This window comes from Papilio machaon, chromosome 13 (assembly GCF_912999745.1).
Source record: "Papilio machaon chromosome 13, ilPapMach1.1, whole genome shotgun sequence".
NCBI lineage: Eukaryota > Metazoa > Arthropoda > Insecta > Lepidoptera > Papilionidae > Papilio > Papilio machaon.
The window spans coordinates 3704846-3721321 of record NC_059998.1 but is presented as its reverse complement, the minus strand read 5'-3'; the positions used below and the strand labels follow the sequence as shown (position 1 = coordinate 3721321).

The 16476-nt window shown below is 39.1% G+C and overlaps 4 protein-coding genes across 7 annotated transcripts in view; 3 read left to right on the top strand and 1 right to left on the bottom strand.

Moving 5' to 3' along the window:
• The window catches only part of LOC106717904 (clustered mitochondria protein homolog), a 30220-nt gene extending 26772 nt beyond the window's left edge, over positions 1 to 3448 (top strand). For all 3 annotated transcript variants that reach the window (XM_045680747.1, XM_045680748.1, XM_045680746.1), the window contains 8 exons: positions 13 to 261; positions 499 to 581; positions 667 to 796; positions 932 to 1204; positions 1341 to 1466; positions 1621 to 1836; positions 2047 to 2270; positions 2353 to 3448. In XM_045680747.1, coding sequence (XP_045536703.1) covers positions 13 to 261; positions 499 to 581; positions 667 to 796; positions 932 to 1204; positions 1341 to 1466; positions 1621 to 1836; positions 2047 to 2270; positions 2353 to 2539 — 1488 coding nt within the window. In that variant the 3' untranslated portion in view covers positions 2540 to 3448. The remainder of the gene's footprint in view (positions 1 to 12; positions 262 to 498; positions 582 to 666; positions 797 to 931; positions 1205 to 1340; positions 1467 to 1620; positions 1837 to 2046; positions 2271 to 2352) is intronic.
• Positions 3449 to 4880: 1432 nt separating this feature from the next.
• On the bottom strand, positions 4881 to 8683 carry LOC106717903 (ubiquitin carboxyl-terminal hydrolase calypso). 2 transcript variants are annotated; one of them, XM_014511862.2, is made up of 8 exons: positions 8201 to 8683; positions 7934 to 8081; positions 7001 to 7184; positions 6611 to 6762; positions 6354 to 6536; positions 5750 to 5820; positions 5428 to 5640; positions 4881 to 5285 (listed from the first exon to the last, which is right to left on the bottom strand). In XM_014511862.2, the coding sequence occupies exons 1-8, from the start codon at positions 8573 to 8575 to the stop codon at positions 5091 to 5093; spliced, it is 1521 nt and encodes a 506-aa protein (XP_014367348.2). In that variant the 5' UTR covers positions 8576 to 8683; the 3' UTR covers positions 4881 to 5090. The 2 variants fall into 2 exon arrangements, with proteins under 2 accessions (XP_014367348.2, XP_014367349.2); XM_014511863.2 differs by having other exon boundaries at positions 6354 to 6533.
• Positions 8684 to 8784: 101 nt separating this feature from the next.
• LOC106717918 lies at positions 8785 to 10604 on the top strand. Its single transcript, XM_014511878.2, has 2 exons — positions 8785 to 9597; positions 10106 to 10604. The coding sequence occupies exons 1-2, from the start codon at positions 9190 to 9192 to the stop codon at positions 10490 to 10492; spliced, it is 795 nt and encodes a 264-aa protein (XP_014367364.2). The 5' UTR covers positions 8785 to 9189; the 3' UTR covers positions 10493 to 10604.
• Positions 10605 to 13802: 3198 nt separating this feature from the next.
• Positions 13803 to 15419, top strand: LOC123721586. Its single transcript, XM_045680694.1, has one exon. The coding sequence runs from the start codon at positions 13803 to 13805 to the stop codon at positions 15417 to 15419; it is 1617 nt and encodes a 538-aa protein (XP_045536650.1).
• Positions 15420 to 16476: the final 1057 nt, after the last annotated feature.

Sequence of the window (16476 nt, the reverse complement as noted above, 5' to 3'; positions counted from 1 at the left end):
GTACGTTTACAGAATTGCGAAGCGATGTGCACTGGTGCAGCAGCAGCGCACTTCTTGAACTGTCTGCTGGGTGCTTGTCCCGCGCCGGCCGCAGCACCCTCCGAGTGTCCCATGCCGGCCCGAGCGCGTCCCCGCGGTCGTCGCGCGCGCAGACACCCGCGTGCTGCCTCGCCACAACAACCAGCTCCCACCTCCCCCACTGCGCACTGGCAGAACCTCACACCAAAGTCACTCTTCTCACAGATCAAACATGAACTCAAGGTAAATAAATACACAACAGAAAACAAATACTACGATGTATTTATAGGTTGGTTAACTTGACAAATAATCGTTAGTTCCTGAAACCTCGTGAAAAATCCTTGTGTAAAATATATTGTTATATATGTTTTGTCAAACATTGTCAGGGATGACGGTACAGGGACTTTGGTCTCAGAAACCAACGATAAGTCGTGGCACTGAATGAGTTAAAGTGTTTACTACTCTACTTTATTTTTTTAGGCATACTGGGGTTACGAACTAAACGCCGAGAATATGGATGTCGTCATAGAGAAACACGGCTTGCAGAAAATTTCCTTACTCAGGTATGACATCACATCGCCAATAATTATTAAGATTTTTTTTTAAATAAATATAATTTGTAAATGTTATTTTAACGTGTGTGTTCAGATCGTTCGCGCTGAAGGTGGGTCTGCAGATACTACTGCGAGAGTACGACTTCGACAACAAGAACAAGGCGCCCTTCACGCCCGCAGACATTATGAACATCTTCCCTGTCGTCAAACATATCAACCCAAGGGTCAGTTTGTATTGCGATCATTTAAAATTGTGTATATAACTGTCAAAACATAGATACAATGGTCTTAACCAAATTATAGTATGTACCGTAAGGTGCTACAGTATGAAAATTAAAAAAAATTGTGTATGTGGTCAGGCATCGGACGCATACAACTTCTACACTACGGGTCAGAGCAAGATCCAGTCGGGCGCGGTGTCGGAGGGTCACGAGCTGATAGCGGAGGCGCTCAACTTGCTCAACAACGTGTACGGCGCCATGCACGGCGAGATCGCACAGTGTCTGCGCATGGTGGCGCGTCTCTGCTACGTCACCGGCGACCACCGCGACGCCATGGCCTACCAGCAGAAGGCCGCACTCATGTCCGAGCGCGTCAACGGCATCGACCATCCCTACACCATCACTGAATACGTTAGTCTTATCATACTAACTAACGAATGCCTCCTTTGTCAAAATGCATAAAAATTCGTAACCTGCCTCTTTGAAAAAAGTCAGAGATAATTTAGTATTGCAGATGGGAGTCTATTTTGTGTGATTGTGTGTGCAGTCTCATCTGGCGCTGTACTGCTTCGCCAACGGGCAGGTGAGCACGGCGCTGAAGTTGCTGTACCGCGCGCGCTACCTCGCGCTGCTCGTCTGCGGCGAGAACCACCCAGAGATGGCGCTGCTCGATGTTAGTACACACGCTTACGAAATTTATACAATATTTTCAGGGATTTGTTCCAATCCAATAAGAACATTATAGTAACGACTTCCAGACGTGATTCCTCAGGAAATTACCGAGTTGGGTTTTAAAAAAAAATCCTTTTGTTGTATTGCATGTGTAGAGCAACATAGCGTTGATCTTGCACGCGGTGGGCGAGTACGAGCTGTCGCTGCGGTTTGCTGAGCGCGCGCTCGCGGTGACGCGCACCTCGCACGGCGCGCGCTCACTGAAGGCGGCCGTGGCACGTCATCTGCTGGCCCGCACTCTCTCCTGTCTCGGCGACTTCCGCGCCGCGCTGCACCACGAGAAGGAGACGTACTCCATATACAAGCAGCTTGTAAGTATATATTAAAAAGAAAGTATACATGAAGAAATGATGCTGTAAGATCTCCATTTATATTCTCACATTTACTTGAAATAAAGAAGTTCTTTCATTTTTACGTTGATACTACTTGACATAATGTGTAGAAGACTGGCTTAAAATACAGTAATTTCCACATGAAAATAAACAATATTTTTTGGAATGTAATGTATCTTTGTGCATTAGTTGGGTGAGAAGCACGAGAAGACGCGCGAATCATCGGAGTGCCTGCGGCACTTGACGCAGCAGGCGGTGGTGCTGCAGAAGCGGTTGGCGGAGGCGAGCGCTCGTCCCGCCGCACACGGCCAGCACGCGCAACACGCCGCACCTCTGCACATACAGCCGCCCGCCATGGCCTCCGTCATCGACATGCTCAACCTCATCAATGGTATACTCTTCGTACAGATTAGGTAAGCTACGCCTCTCAGCTGTAACATATACCCTAAGCCTCGGAGAATGCGCTAAAGTATGCTTATACATTAATTATTTCAGTCCTCAAGACATTGAACAATTCAAAGCGGAGATAGAGAAAAGACAGTTGAAGGACTTGGCGATCCCGGGTTTGGGCGAGTTGACGAAGGTTGCGGAGAAAGAGGAGTCACCCGCGCCTGTGGCCGCGCCGACAACGTCCTCGGACGCGACCGACGTCAAGGACATGGTCAATGCCAGCGACAGTTGAAGCCTTTAGGCCGGTAATGTGTTCTTTAGGCTACAGTTAGCTTTAGTGAGCCGAGCACACGCAACGAACTCCTCACTACTCAATACTGAGCGGAGCAACGCGTGACGTCATTGTGGGCGTGGCCTCAACCAGTACGTACGTGCTATGTATCACGGAACAAAAAAATACCGAATAGTTTTTAGATTTACAATTATTCAGATTAATTTATTGATTGATATCAGTGACATCTGGTGCAATATAAATCCAAAAAATATTTTAATTATTTATCGTTGGCGAAAAAAGTAAAAGTGTGAAGTAAAATATACTATGAGAAAAGTGTAGGCCAGCCGTACAAGAATATATTGATATTTGTTTGTGTGTGCTCGGTGTTGAAGGCGGAAGTTATTTTTAAATTATCGATTGATGATATTGTTCCTTATCTATGAATGTATGCCGTAGTGGATAGTGTGCTAAGGTTTGATGTAGATTTGTTTTTTTTTTAGTCAAATTTTCGATGATTTTATTTTGATCAAATTTAATTAAGCGTTATTTTATAATAATAAAAGTATAACGAATTAGGTTTCTAAAGCGATGGGGATTCTTTATTTCGCTCAAAAAAAATGTGGTTTTATTTGGTAATGCCTCAATTTCGGGAGTCGCAAATTCACGGACAGCCAGCGTAGTGCAATGTTAATGTAGTTGTAATAGCAATAATTTTCGGTTGTGAACCCCCGGGGGCCGCGAGTTCTGTCATGCCACTGGTGCTACTGCCATTTTGTCCTTTATTCAAACACAAAATGAATTATATCAATTGTTATATTATCTAGTATTATTTCTTTTTTTTTTCATAGTGCGGGAATATATTGTTGAAATGCCCATAGACGTAGATGAGATTATATTGTCATTGAAATGTAACAAGTGAACCGGTTTCGTTTTTTAGCTGTTATTTATTGCCTTTATGGAATGTTGTTACGTGTATCAGTGAGGTGCAAGTGTCAATAATTATTAGTTGCCCGTTTGTTTTGTGATCCAGTGTGTTAGTGCCATAATGTAGTGTTTGTAAGTTCCCCGACGTCAAGTTTCAGTTAGTCTGTGATATCATGTGTATGTCAATGTCACTTGCCTTCTTGATGCAATACAAATTAAAGGTAATTATAATTATTATAAACGAAATGCTTGTGCCTAGATATTTTAAATGAATCACAATTTTATCTAATGTTATATATTGATCAATACTGCGCGTTCAAACATTATGCTTGATTAAAGAATAGCCTCTTAACTAATTAAAAGTTACCAGTAAACTTATGGTGTAAACAGTTTAACCTCTATAAGCGAGGGTCATTGTCAAGTCTGAATGGACAATCTTCATAAGCGAGAAACTGAGTTAAGATCTATGGGATATGAGGGAGAGAAATATTGTGGTCCCTTGAACTCTCGCTTATCTAGGTTCGACTATATTTGTGGTTATAGACTTTACATAGTAACTTATATCTATATGAAAATCATCATTATAATTGAAGCATATTGTAATAAAAGCTGAAAATATAAAAAGTATGTTTTCTGGTTATTTGAACAAATTTCACTGTTGAATATTAAATTGCAATATAATATTTATTACTGTTTCTATAGAAATAGAATAGCCATGTTAAAATAATATTGACGAAGAAGTAAGGTCTTAGCTGCTTTTGTTATTTATGCTTTAATTTAAAGGTGCTATGAAGTATTTTCATGATGTAGGATTTCTGTAGTACAACATTTGGATACTCTAATGTTATCTTTTAATCTTCTATATTACTGGAATATGTATTCATTTTAAAATGAGGTTATATTTGATTAATATAAATTATTAATTTTAATTTATTTTTAATAGTATTTACTATTAAAAATTTATTGAATCCATTACAATATTTCTCAATAAAATAATATAATGTGATTTGTATTCATATTTTCCTGCCTTTGTATTTGAGTAAATAATATTTGTTCTAGATTTTACTAGGCTATCGCTTACATAATATCTTGTGTTTAATTGTATTTCTAGTTAACAGTCAGCCCTTAATCTATGTAATTATATATAAAAATTTATCCAATTTTTTTATGTTATTCCAAAACTAATTAAACAAGAGGGCATTTGACTTTTGCGTTTTTTAATTTACCATAGTGTTGTGATAATTCATTGCAGTTGAGAGGTTATGTTATAAGGAGCGCAGTTTGTACGCGAGTAACGTGTCTTGGTATTGACCTCAGTGCATGTGCATGCATAAAATATTGTTATTGTTACATTTCTTTAACAATATAACCACAATGTAAATACGGCGCTGTTCGTAGACATTAATAAAACATTCGTTTTTATATATTGTTTTATTTCGTTACATATCATAGTTTAAAACATTTTCATTACTCAAATTATAATAAATAAGGATTAAGCAATAGAAATATGTCACGCAAACAAAATATGACAAAATTTTACAGAGAAAAATTCGGAAAGCGTACTCACTTGTGTTGTGACACTATTCAGAATGTCTTCACACTGCACACATCACTTATATAACTGGCACTATCATTGCACTAAATGTCACTTGCGTCCCCGTGGACGTGGTCTAGGCCTAGCTCGGGGGCGAGGTCGCGGACGACGTCGCCGCGTACGGGTGCTGCGGCCGCGCTCCAGCTGCGCCGCCACCAGCTCGGCTAGGGCTCCGCGCTCCGCCAACATTGACAGGAATGTGCAGATGAACTCGTCGTAGTTGTGCGTACGCCGACAGTCGTCCACCTAAACAATAAACATACTAGAGACAATCATTTTCATAAATATTTACCATAGAGTATAATAAGAAATGAAAGGTCAGAAAGAGGTTACAATAAGAGAAAAACCCATAGAACACAGTACACAGTAAAATAATATTTAATAATACCTTATACATATCTCGCTTGTCATTTTCATCATTAAGAGCCTGCTGACACGCTTGCACTTCAGCGACGATGTTGGCCATGAGCAATGCGAGCTCGGGCTGGGTCAGCAACAACTTCTTGAGCCGGAAAGGTTGCTCGGCCGCTGCGCCTTCACAATACACTAGTACTGCCATGTCATTACTTCGTACCAGCGCTGACGTTGACGTTGGATAAATCTGACATAAAAAAATTATCAGAACAATGTCATCACTTAAACAGCTTATCGTTCACATTATTGATGCCTCAATAATTTTATATAATGTTATTAACTTAGAATATACTTACATCATCCAAGATCTGACACTCTCTGTTTAAAGTTACAAACTTAACAGTGTCCCCTTGTTCTACTGGATCAACTGAAATAAACAACATTATTATATTCAACAAAACATACAAAATAGTAATAAGTTAGAAAAAAACCTGTACTGGTATCCCACAAAAGAATATAAAACAAATGAAACTCCCTACTGAAAGAAGACATTTAGAAGTCAGTAGATCAAAACAGAACATACATCAATCTTACTTCTTACTAATATTATAAACTAGCTTTTACCCGCGACTCCGTCCGTAAAAATTATCCTATGTCCATTTCCTGGTTCTAAGCTACCTGCCCACTAATTTTCAGTCAAATCAATTCAGCCGTTCTTGAGTTATAAATAGTGTAACTAACACGACTTTCTTTTATATATATATATATAGATGTGAATGTTTAGATGTATGGAAGGATGGATGTTTGTTAAAAAGTATCTCCAGTGCAGCTGCATGGATCTAGCTAAAATTTGTCATAGATGTAGAACATAGCCTAAAAGAATGCGTAGGCAAATAAAGTTGTTTTTAACTCCGCACAGACGGAGTCGCGAGCGACAGTTAGTGTAACTATAATTTGTACCTAATGCCAAGCTATTATCCTGCTGTGGTCTATCTGAAGCTCCAATTTCAATAGTGATGGGATGTGTGTAGTCAATGTCAAATGTTTGAGCCTGTGATGATTCAATGGCATTTAGTATTGCCTCCTCTGTAATCTGTATTGTATCTATCAAGCTATCACTGCTCACTTGAGATGCTGTATCTTCTGAAAAAATACATATTTTATTATATCTATAATCTACTATCAGATAAGAAAAAAAGGATTTCTCAGTAACTCACCGTTCAACTCTCTGTTTTTGCTCAACATATGTCGCAAATGTTTGCTTATCTTTGAAATAGCTTCCTTTACCCTTTTCTGGTTCATTTCAAGTGATTGCAACTTCTGTGTCAGAGCTATTCGTCTATCCGGAACAACAGCCATTAAGTTGAATCTGAAAACATTTTTTTTTCAATGTCTATAAAATATTAACATAACTTTCATTGTTTTAAAATAAGAAAACTTGTTTTAGTACAAATGTTTGGGCATTGCAAACTCACAGTAATACTCAGAAAAAGTGACTAATCTAAAATCTAAGCTACATTTAATTTTCTAATATCTTCTGCTATTATACTAAGCTTTACTTTATTGAAGAAAACAGTTAGTAAAAAATAGCTCTAATAAATAATTACCTGATATCATGCACCTGCTCACCAGCATCTCTACCAAGTCTCTCTGCCATTACCCTTCGAAATTTATCAGTCCAGTCCTCATCACCCGCCCAGGGTCCGTGGTCTGTGGGATATGGCTTCAGCCCATCCAACTCAAACAGATGACCATTGATTGGTACAAAGCTCACAAAATGGTAAGCCTCACCTAATTAGACGGAAGTTTTAAAATAATCAAGTTACTATCCTTGTTCAATGTCTTTCAATTTTTCTACAATATGTATAGTTGGATTCAATTGAAATGAGAAATTATAATAAATGTATTAAAACAATTTTACCTTTATAAAGTTGTAATCAGAACTTAAACATGTCTGCTCGTAAAACAGAAATGTTTGCATTATCAATTTAAACACAGAAACTTTCTAAAATAAATCTATTGAAAACAAATGACATGTTATTTCTAATTTTTATTGAATTCAACTTTGAACTGAATTTACAACAAAAAAATGGAAAAAAATGGAAAGCTGTCGCCCGCGACTCCGTCCGCGCGCAGTTAAAAAAAAATGAAAAGTAGATGTTGGCTGATTCTCAGACCTACTGAATATGCTCAAAAAATTTCATGAGAATCCGTCAAGCCGTTTCGAAGGAGTACGGCGACGAAAACTGTGACACGAGAATGTTACATATTAGATTGAGCAAGGATATGAGCAGCAGAAGAACACCAATTAAGCAATCCAATGCCAATCTTCAAGATTGGATAGATGGTATTTAAGACTCTGTCAACTGATCTGACTAATCATTGGTTTTCGAGACCAAGATCCCTGTGTAAAAAATATTGTCGTCCCTCACATTGTCTTTGAAAAATACAGAATTATATACAGTGACTAAGGTCTCAGAAACCAACAATAAGAATTTTTATATTTGTCTTTAAAGTGAGTTATATTTCAAAAATAATACCTGTAAATCGTCCAGTGGATACCCCAGCATTTTTATCAGCCTTTTTCCTTGCTTGTGGGATGGCATGAGAGTTATGTGCACAAGCTAACTCAGGAGTGTTGCCTATCGCCCAACCTTTATTTTCTGGATTCATACCTAATGTATGATGCTTGAAGAGTAACATTCAAATTAGTTACAATATTTCTAATTTAAATAATAGATTTATAGATTTAGTTATGAATAAAATTGTAATGTATAGCATAAAATTGATTTTTTTTTACCACATACCTTTAGTCTACTTAGGGTTTCTCCTAAGTGAAGATTAGGACAGTTTAATAAAATAGAAAGAAGCGCATGAGTCGCGCAACTGTTCGGGACCATCTGTTGTGCAAAAAATATATTATTGATAGTCTCCTCATCACGTACGAAGCTTTCTATTTGTTCGACAAATTTTCGACGCGAACGCCTTTCTTCTATCCATCTGAATAAAAAGATAAATCCATACACAGGACTTTCCAAAGGCTTATGTAAGTCATAAATTTCTTCCACTTGAACTCCTTTTACGCCAAAATCTTCCAATAGCAAAGTAAACAGTCCAGGATCACTTTCTAATTCGAGCCATCCTTCAGTTAAACTATTTAATTCAACCGGCATATTTTTCATAAATGTGGTTTACTTTACTTTCTAGAAAATGTTTTGCTTAAAAGTTACTAATTTTGATATTTTAACGATTGTATTTAGATAATAGAGATCTGAAAAAAGGTTTGTTTGAAAATTTATAAACATAAAATAAATTAGTAATGTCAAAGTCAAATTGTCAAAGTACATTATCTGACAGAATGGCGATAGGAGTGCCTCTCACCGGTTGAGCTATGATCTATGTTTAGAGCTGCGAACTGTGAGTCACCAAGCAGCTCAAGTCTCGGCGGCTCACGTAGTTATAGTACAAAAAAAACTATAACTACTCTAACTATAACTACTCGGCGGCTCACGTAGTTAAAGTAAGTAGTTATTATACATGGCGTTGAGCTGTGAGCTGCCAATTTAGTTGTTGAGCAGCAGCTCAACGGTACAAATCTGTGACTCGAACTTTTGAACTGGTTCAGGTCTGATTTACACACGTCTAGCTGCAGCACCAGCAGTTTTGTTTTGATGGGCGTTTATCAAACACGTGTTTGACGAGTTTGAATGTATTTAAGATGAAGTTTTTTGGCAGTCCTCATGTTTGACCTTAGTGTTTGACAAATTTTAATTCAATTCGTTCGTTTATCGGTAACATGGAGAACGTTTCGGCATTTTGCGGCACAAATATGGAAGATGCTCTGTGTTTGTCAGAAAGAGAATTCACTTCGTATTTTATATCAATTTACCGAGAGTTGCCAACGTTATGGAACACAAAATCGCGAGATTACACAGACAAGCACAAAAGAAAAATAGCATTAACGAAAATGACAAATTTGTTGAAGATGATTCGCCCAAACATTACTGAGAACGACGTGAAGAAAAAAATAAACATTTTGCGTACCAGTTACAAGCGTGAAGAGAACAAAATTATAAAGTCCATGGCTTCTGGTTCCCAGGATTCATATGTACCGTCATTATGGTACTATAATCATTTACAATTTCTACATGAAGAAGATGGAGAGGATGGGGAGAAAGAAATTAGCATCATATTAGATCAACAGGTAACTAAAAGAATTGTTTATTATTGTATCATGTCAGTGGTGCCACCAAATGAAGGTAGGAATCGATCACTTTTATTTTTGTTGTCAGTCGCTATTTGACTGCACGATAACGCTAACGTCTTTTGCGTTTGCGTTCTGTCTACACAGGAAAGCAAATAAACCGGGCCACCCGCTACTTTTGAACTCTAATCCGATTTTCTCAAAAAGTATAAAACTTACAACTGCTAAAGTCATACCTATAGAAAGTGCGTTTCATGACGATCAAAATGATAAATTATTTTCCTATTTGGTGGTAGGTGTAACTCGTCACTTTAACGATGCGGTGGGGTAAAAGATTTATTTACTTTCACGTTACATACGTGATTTTTTGACACTTACGATTTTTGATCCGTGGTCTTACCCATATGCGCATATACATATGTACTAGTTTCCGTTTTCAGTACCAATGGAATTATCAAGCTTTGGTGTAACTCCAAACTGTTGGCGTAACCTTATCTTGTGTTTATAGGAATCGTCATCGTCACATTCATCAATCTCATCACCTTTAAAATCCTCACAACCAGTGCAACGAAAAAAGAAAAAAAAGGACGATTCCCAACATAACTTTATGATGTTAGACCGAGACCATGTCAAAAGGCCAGAAAATGAATATGAAGTAATGGCTACAAACTGGGCCTACAAACTGGAACGGATGACTGCAAACCAACGACGATTAGCAGAAAAGTTCATAAATGAAATACTCTTTGAAGGCGAAGAAGGAAATCTTAATAGACATTCCGTAGTAATTAATCCTAACAGTACACAATCTATTTCGTCGACACCTTTAATAACAATCCAATCATCTGAAAATCCCATTTCTCAAAAGTCACTAGTTCCACCAAAACAAACAACTTAGAGAAAAGTTTGTGTCGACCAGACCCAGTAACAAATAAAAAATACTACGAAAATTTAGCAATTTGAAGATTCAATTGTTTTTTTTTTCATTTTAGGCTAATGTTTTGTCATTTAAAAAAAAAAATAGCCGACTTCAAAAAAAAACAATCTCAAACAAAATGCACTGAAAAGTAACCTAAAAAAACCAATTTCAAACAAAATACACTCAAAAGTAACATAAAAAAACAATTTCAAACAAAATGCACTCAAAAGTAACCTAAAAAAAACCAATTCAAACAAAATGCATTCAAAAGTAACATAAAAAAACAATTTCAAACAAAATTCACTAAAAAGAAACAAAATAATGTCATGAAAACTCTCTAAACTCTAGTAGTTGCTCTCGTTGCGCTCTCTAATAGTAGGGGCTCAGTTTTCCGCAACTCCACGACAAGCGCGTATTTTGCGTGTCTCTAAACTCTAAAGAAAGTTCTCTTCTTTCTTGTAACATGTCTATATTGTATAATTATTGTTATTTCGCAGTCGGTGTCGGCCGAAGTAAATAGATGACATTTTATATTTGAGATGTATTAGACATACTTACGTTTATGTCCCTACTTAGGCCGAAACCGACTCCAAAATAACAATAATTATACAATATAGACATGTTACAAGAAAGAAGAGAACTTTCTTTAGAGTTTAGAGACACGCAAAATACGCGCTTGTCGTGGAGTTGCGGAAAACTGAGCCCCTACTATTAGAGAGCGCAACGAGAGCAACTACTAGAGTTTAGAGAGTTTTCATGACATTATTTTGTTTCTTTTTAGTGAATTTTGTTTGAAATTGTTTTTTTATGTTACTTTTGAATGCATTTTGTTTGAATTGGTTTTTTTTAGGTTACTTTTGAGTGCATTTTGTTTGAAATTGTTTTTTTATGTTACTTTTGAGTGTATTTTGTTTGAAATTGGTTTTTTTAGGTTACTTTTCAGTGCATTTTGTTTGAGATTGTTTTTTTTTGAAGTCGGCTATTTTTTTTTCTTAAAATTTTTGTTTTATTTCACAATTTTTAGTGAATTTGAAGTTCAATTACAAATTTCGTTAATACGTATAAAGACATAAATAAGACAAATAAAGAAAAGGACTTTCCTATTTGATATGTGTGTATTTCAATTCAAAAACTAATTTAGAATGCAGCAGATAACCACTTATCCTTTAAACAATGAAATAATTATCAAAATCGGTATACAAATTGAAAATTACCGAACTAATACATCGTAGCGTACCTTTAATTTGGTCCAGCCGCGCGCCGCACTAGCATTTTTCGAATGCGCGTAGTTTTTAATTATTTAATATCTCCCAAACTATTTGTTGCGGACCTTTTTGCTATTTTGATAGCTTATGTAGTTTTCTATTATTGACATTCACATTGATATATTTCTTCTTGACGTTTGGCTGTCGAATACCCTTTTTCTTTCTGTTTGTTAATTATTTGTTATTTATTTAAATATAGTCATTTGCAGAGTAATTGGTTTGTTCATTTCATTTTGTTCGTTTCATTTTGGTCCTTCACCCGTAAGTTTCCAGCGTACCTATTTTTCATTACGTAACTTTAGTTATTCATTCATTTCGTAGTATTTGCTTTCATTTTCACTACTTTATTTTATTTTATTTCTCACTTAATGATCACCCGCAGTAAAAGTAAAATTATGCCGTCAAACCAAGCGACTAGTACTGGTTCCCAGCATGTACTCGTATACAACGTTGCCCCGAGAGAGACGTCTACGTCAAAATCACCACGCTCGTCGTCCATAATTAAGGCTCAAAAGGCCGCCCTAGAGGCCCTCGCCTTGCGCCGACGTCTTGAGCACGAGCAGGATCTCGCTGAAAATGAGAGACAGCGTGAGCTACAGCTGGCCGAACGCGAGAGGCAGCTGGCCGAACGTGAGAGGCAGCTGGCCGAACGCGAGAGGCAACGAGAAAGTCGGCTGGCAGCACTCCGTCAGCAGGCAGAGGAGGGCGAACTGCAGGCCGAACTTGCCGCTCTCGACGCGGAAGCCGCTTCAAGTCGCAGCAGTCACAGTGGTTCTGCCAAAGTAAGTGTGGAAAGAACAGAAAGATGGGTACAAAGTTTAGGACAGCCAGTTTGCATTGGCGAAGATACAGGTAATAGAGGCATTCCCGCAGTAGGGCGCGAGCCATTAGTGGTTCCGCCTCCCGGCCACCAGGCATCTCTGCCGGCCACTGGGTCAACTGCATCCCCTATTAACCGTTTTATTCTTCAGAAGCAACTTTTAAACGTCACTAAAGCATCCAACGTGTCCGTGCTATGCGTTGGCGAAAATACAGTTTTTAGAGGCATCCCCGCAGTAGGGCGCGAGCAATTAGTCGTTCCGCTTCCCGGCCACCAGGCATCTCTGCCGGCCACTGGGTCAACTGCATCCCCTATTAACCGTTTTTTTCACCAGAAGCAACTTTCAAACGTCACGAGGCCGTCCGAGGCGGCCGTGCTATGCGTTGGCGAAGATACAGGTAATAGAGGCATTCCCGCAGTAGGGCGCGAGCCATTAATGGTTCCGCCTCCCGGCCACCAGGCATCTCTGCCGGCCACTGGGTCAACTGCATCCCCTATTAACCGTTTTGTTCTTCAGAAGCAACTTTCAAACGTCACAAAAGCGTCCGAGGCGGCCGTGTTAACGCGACCGCTCATATCCACGGAGCTTGATCAGAGTAGCCTGCTTCAAGCTGTTGCTGACACTGCAGCTGCGGCCAAGGCGCTTGCTACTTCGCACCGTCATAAACATAAGATAGAATTGTTTCCTTTCAACGGAGACGCCTTAACATGGCTACATTTTAAACGTATTTTTGATTTAACCAAAAGCAGTTTTTCAGATATTGAAAATATTAGTAGGTTACAAAATGCACTTCGCGGCGCGGCCCGAGATGCAGTCGCGTCACTGTTGCTGGCTACAGACGACCCGACCGATATAATTAGAGCTCTGGAGGAGAACTTCGCCCGCCCTGAGACTTTAGTATTTAAGGAAGTCTCCGCTCTAAAAAATTTACCACGTTTGGGAAATTACTTAAAAGAATTAATTACGATAACGAATAAGGTACGTAATTCTATATCTTCTTTTAGGAGGCTCTATTTATCCCATTTTGGCGTGTACCACCCTTGGAAACGTAAGCTTCGTGTAGTTCACGACGCCGCAACCACGAATGAGGGCGTCAGCCTAAACTCTTTGTTGCTACCTGGTCCAGATCTGCTTCAGCCCTTGTTAGGTATTTTACTTCGGTTCCGCGAGGGCCGTATTGCTCTCGCTGCTGATATCTGGTAAATGTTCCCTCAAGTAAGGATCAGGGAGCAAGATAAGGACGCTCCAATAGTTGTAAAGGGTCGAATATTATTTCAACAAACGTGGAGGTCTAATGTCGACTGGGACACCGAGTTCCAACCCACGGAAGCATTAAGGTGGTCTGATTGGTTTCAGGAGTTGTCAAAAGTAACATCTTTGGAAATTCCACGTTGGTATTCTAACTTTAAAAACTCTGAACCAACTCAAAGGGAGTTACACGTTTTTGCTGATGCAAGTGAGCTCGCGTACGCATGTGTCGCTTATTGGCGTCTTTTGTACTCAGACGGCAGCATCGAGCTTTCTCTCATCTCTAGTAAGGCAAGAGTTACACCCTTGAAACCTACCTCTATCCCACGTTTAGAGCTCCAGGCCGCTTTAATAGCTTCTCGTCTCGCGGTCACCATTAAGGACAGTCATAGAAAACAACCGACACATACCTTCTTTTGGACTGATTCTATGACAGTCCTTCAGTGGTTACGTAGTGACGCGCGCTCTTTTAAGCCTTTTGTTGCCCATCGTTTAGGCGAAATTATTGAAAACTCTTGCGTCAGAGACTGGCGATGGGTACCAACAGACTTGAATGTTGCTGATGACGCTACCAGAACGCGATCAATTAACCTCGACGCGTCCCACAGATGGTTTCGCGGACCATCTTTTCTATTTAAATCCTTTGAGGACTGGCCTACAGAGCCGAGGTATGCCTCACCAAATACCGATGAACTCAAGACCAATAGTTTTGAGTTGGTCGGACTAACTTCCTTTGTCGAAGAGTTACCGACACCTGTCACAGCTATTTTTGCCAATTTTAGTAATTGGCAGCGCTTATTACGTGCCACAGCCCGGGTACTTCAAGCTGCGGCAAAGTTTGGTGTAATTTTGGCTTCCTTTAGAAATTCTAAATTGAAAGGCGATGTTGTTTGTGCCCGCCATCCTTCAGCGTCCACTACCCTACCACCTCTTAGTGCAGATTTAATAAAGGCCGCTGAAAGGCAAATTCTGCAACGAACACAGCTCGAGAGCTTTTCCATAGAATTTCTTCATGTCCTGAATTCGAAGCCTATTCCTCCGAACAGTCGTCTTAGAAAACTGTCACCCGCTTTGGGAGAGGACAAATTACTACGGTTAGCCGGAAGAATTAAAGCCGCAGAAGGCATTGATCCTGACACACGCTTTCCCATCCTTCTTGACGGTCGTCACCCAATTGTACGTTTATTGGTACAGTTTTATCATAGAAAAGCGGGTCATGCAAATTATGAACTAGTCGTGAACGAATTAAGACAAAAATACTGGTTGTTAGGGCTGAGGAACACAGTGAGAACAGTAGCTAAAGAGTGTTTACTCTGCAGAATTAGAAAGTCCTTGCCGATGAACCCGAAAACAGGCGATCCGCCACCTGAAAGATTAGCTCACCATCGACAGCCTTTTACTTTAACAGTCCTGGGCTACTTCGGCCCCATAAGCGTCACTATCGGGCGCAGGCATGAAAAACGTTATATGGCCCTTTTCACCTGTTTAACTGTCAGAGCTCTTCACCTAGAGATGGTAGATAGTCTATCAACTGACTTTGCTATCATGGCTATTAGAAGGTTCATTGCATGACGGGGCTCTCCAAATACTGTTTTCTCGGACAACGGAACCTGCTTTGTGGGTGCCAATCGCATTCTCAGAGTTCTACGGAGAAAATGTCGAAGATTTCACAAGCACTCAAGGTATACTCGCGAAGTTCACCCCACCTGCGACACCTAATTTTGGAGGATGTTGGGAGCGCTTGGTGCGATCAGTAAAGGTGGATCTGTGCGATCAGTAAAGGTGGATCTGAACGCAACATTAACCGAACGAGCTCCGAAAGAAGAAACCCTAAGCAGTTTACTAGCCGAGGCAGAAGCCATTGTCAATTCAATGGCGCGATAAGGGTAGTGGACGTTGCAACAGCAGGGGGAACGCTACACTGACCCGTACGAAAGCTGGTTAGGCTCTCCACCTAAGGCCTTGACTGACCTTGGTTTGAATAACCAGTTTGTGCTTAGCTGCACGAGGGGGAGGATGTTGCGGACCTTTTTGCTATTTTGATAGCTTATGTAGTTTTCTATTATTGACATTCACATTGATATATTTCTTCTTGACGTTTGGCTGTCGAATACCCTTTTTCTTTCTGTTTGTTAATTATTTGTTATTTATTTAAATATAGTCATTTGCAGAGTAATTGGTTTGTTCATTTCATTTTGTTCGTTTCATTTAGCCAGATGTTGCGGACCTTTTTGCTATTTTGATAGCTTATGTAGTTTTCTATTATTGACATTCACATTCACATATATTCTTCTTGACGTTTGGCTGTCGATTACCCTTATTCTTTCTATTTCTTAATTATTTGTTATTTATTTTAAATATAGTCATTTGCAGAGTTATTGGTTTGCTCATTTCATTTTGTCCGTTTCACTATTGATCAGAATTACATAGTTTAAAGGCTAATGTAATCTGCATTTAATACTCTTGCCATAAAACATATTTATTTGGATAAGGATTCATATCGAATATAATATAATAGTGCCGTAAGCTTACGGCGCTGTTTTTCGTGTCCATTTTAATCGAAGTTTGTTCACAATAACATGGTTTTTGTGAGACATCCATAGATGATAGATATATGCCACCGAAGACT

Excerpts from the sequence above, each read along its gene's own strand:
- LOC106717903 (XM_014511862.2), bottom strand. The coding sequence starts at position 8,575 with ATGAAAAATATGCCGGTTGAATTAAATAGTTTAACTGAAGGATGGCTC. Across the intron at positions 8,082-8,200 it reads AAACCCTAAGTAGACTAAAG|CATCATACATTAGGTATGAA; the intron begins GTATGTGGTAAA and ends TTACTCTTCAAG. Across the intron at positions 5,821-6,353 it reads GGATAATAGCTTGGCATTAG|TTGATCCAGTAGAACAAGGG; the intron begins GTACAAATTATA and ends TGTTTATTTCAG.
- LOC106717918 (XM_014511878.2), top strand. The coding sequence starts at position 9,190 with ATGGAGAACGTTTCGGCATTTTGCGGCACAAATATGGAAGATGCTCTG. Across the intron at positions 9,598-10,105 it reads GCATCATATTAGATCAACAG|GAATCGTCATCGTCACATTC; the intron begins GTAACTAAAAGA and ends TTGTGTTTATAG.
- LOC123721586 (XM_045680694.1), top strand. The coding sequence starts at position 13,803 with ATGTTCCCTCAAGTAAGGATCAGGGAGCAAGATAAGGACGCTCCAATA.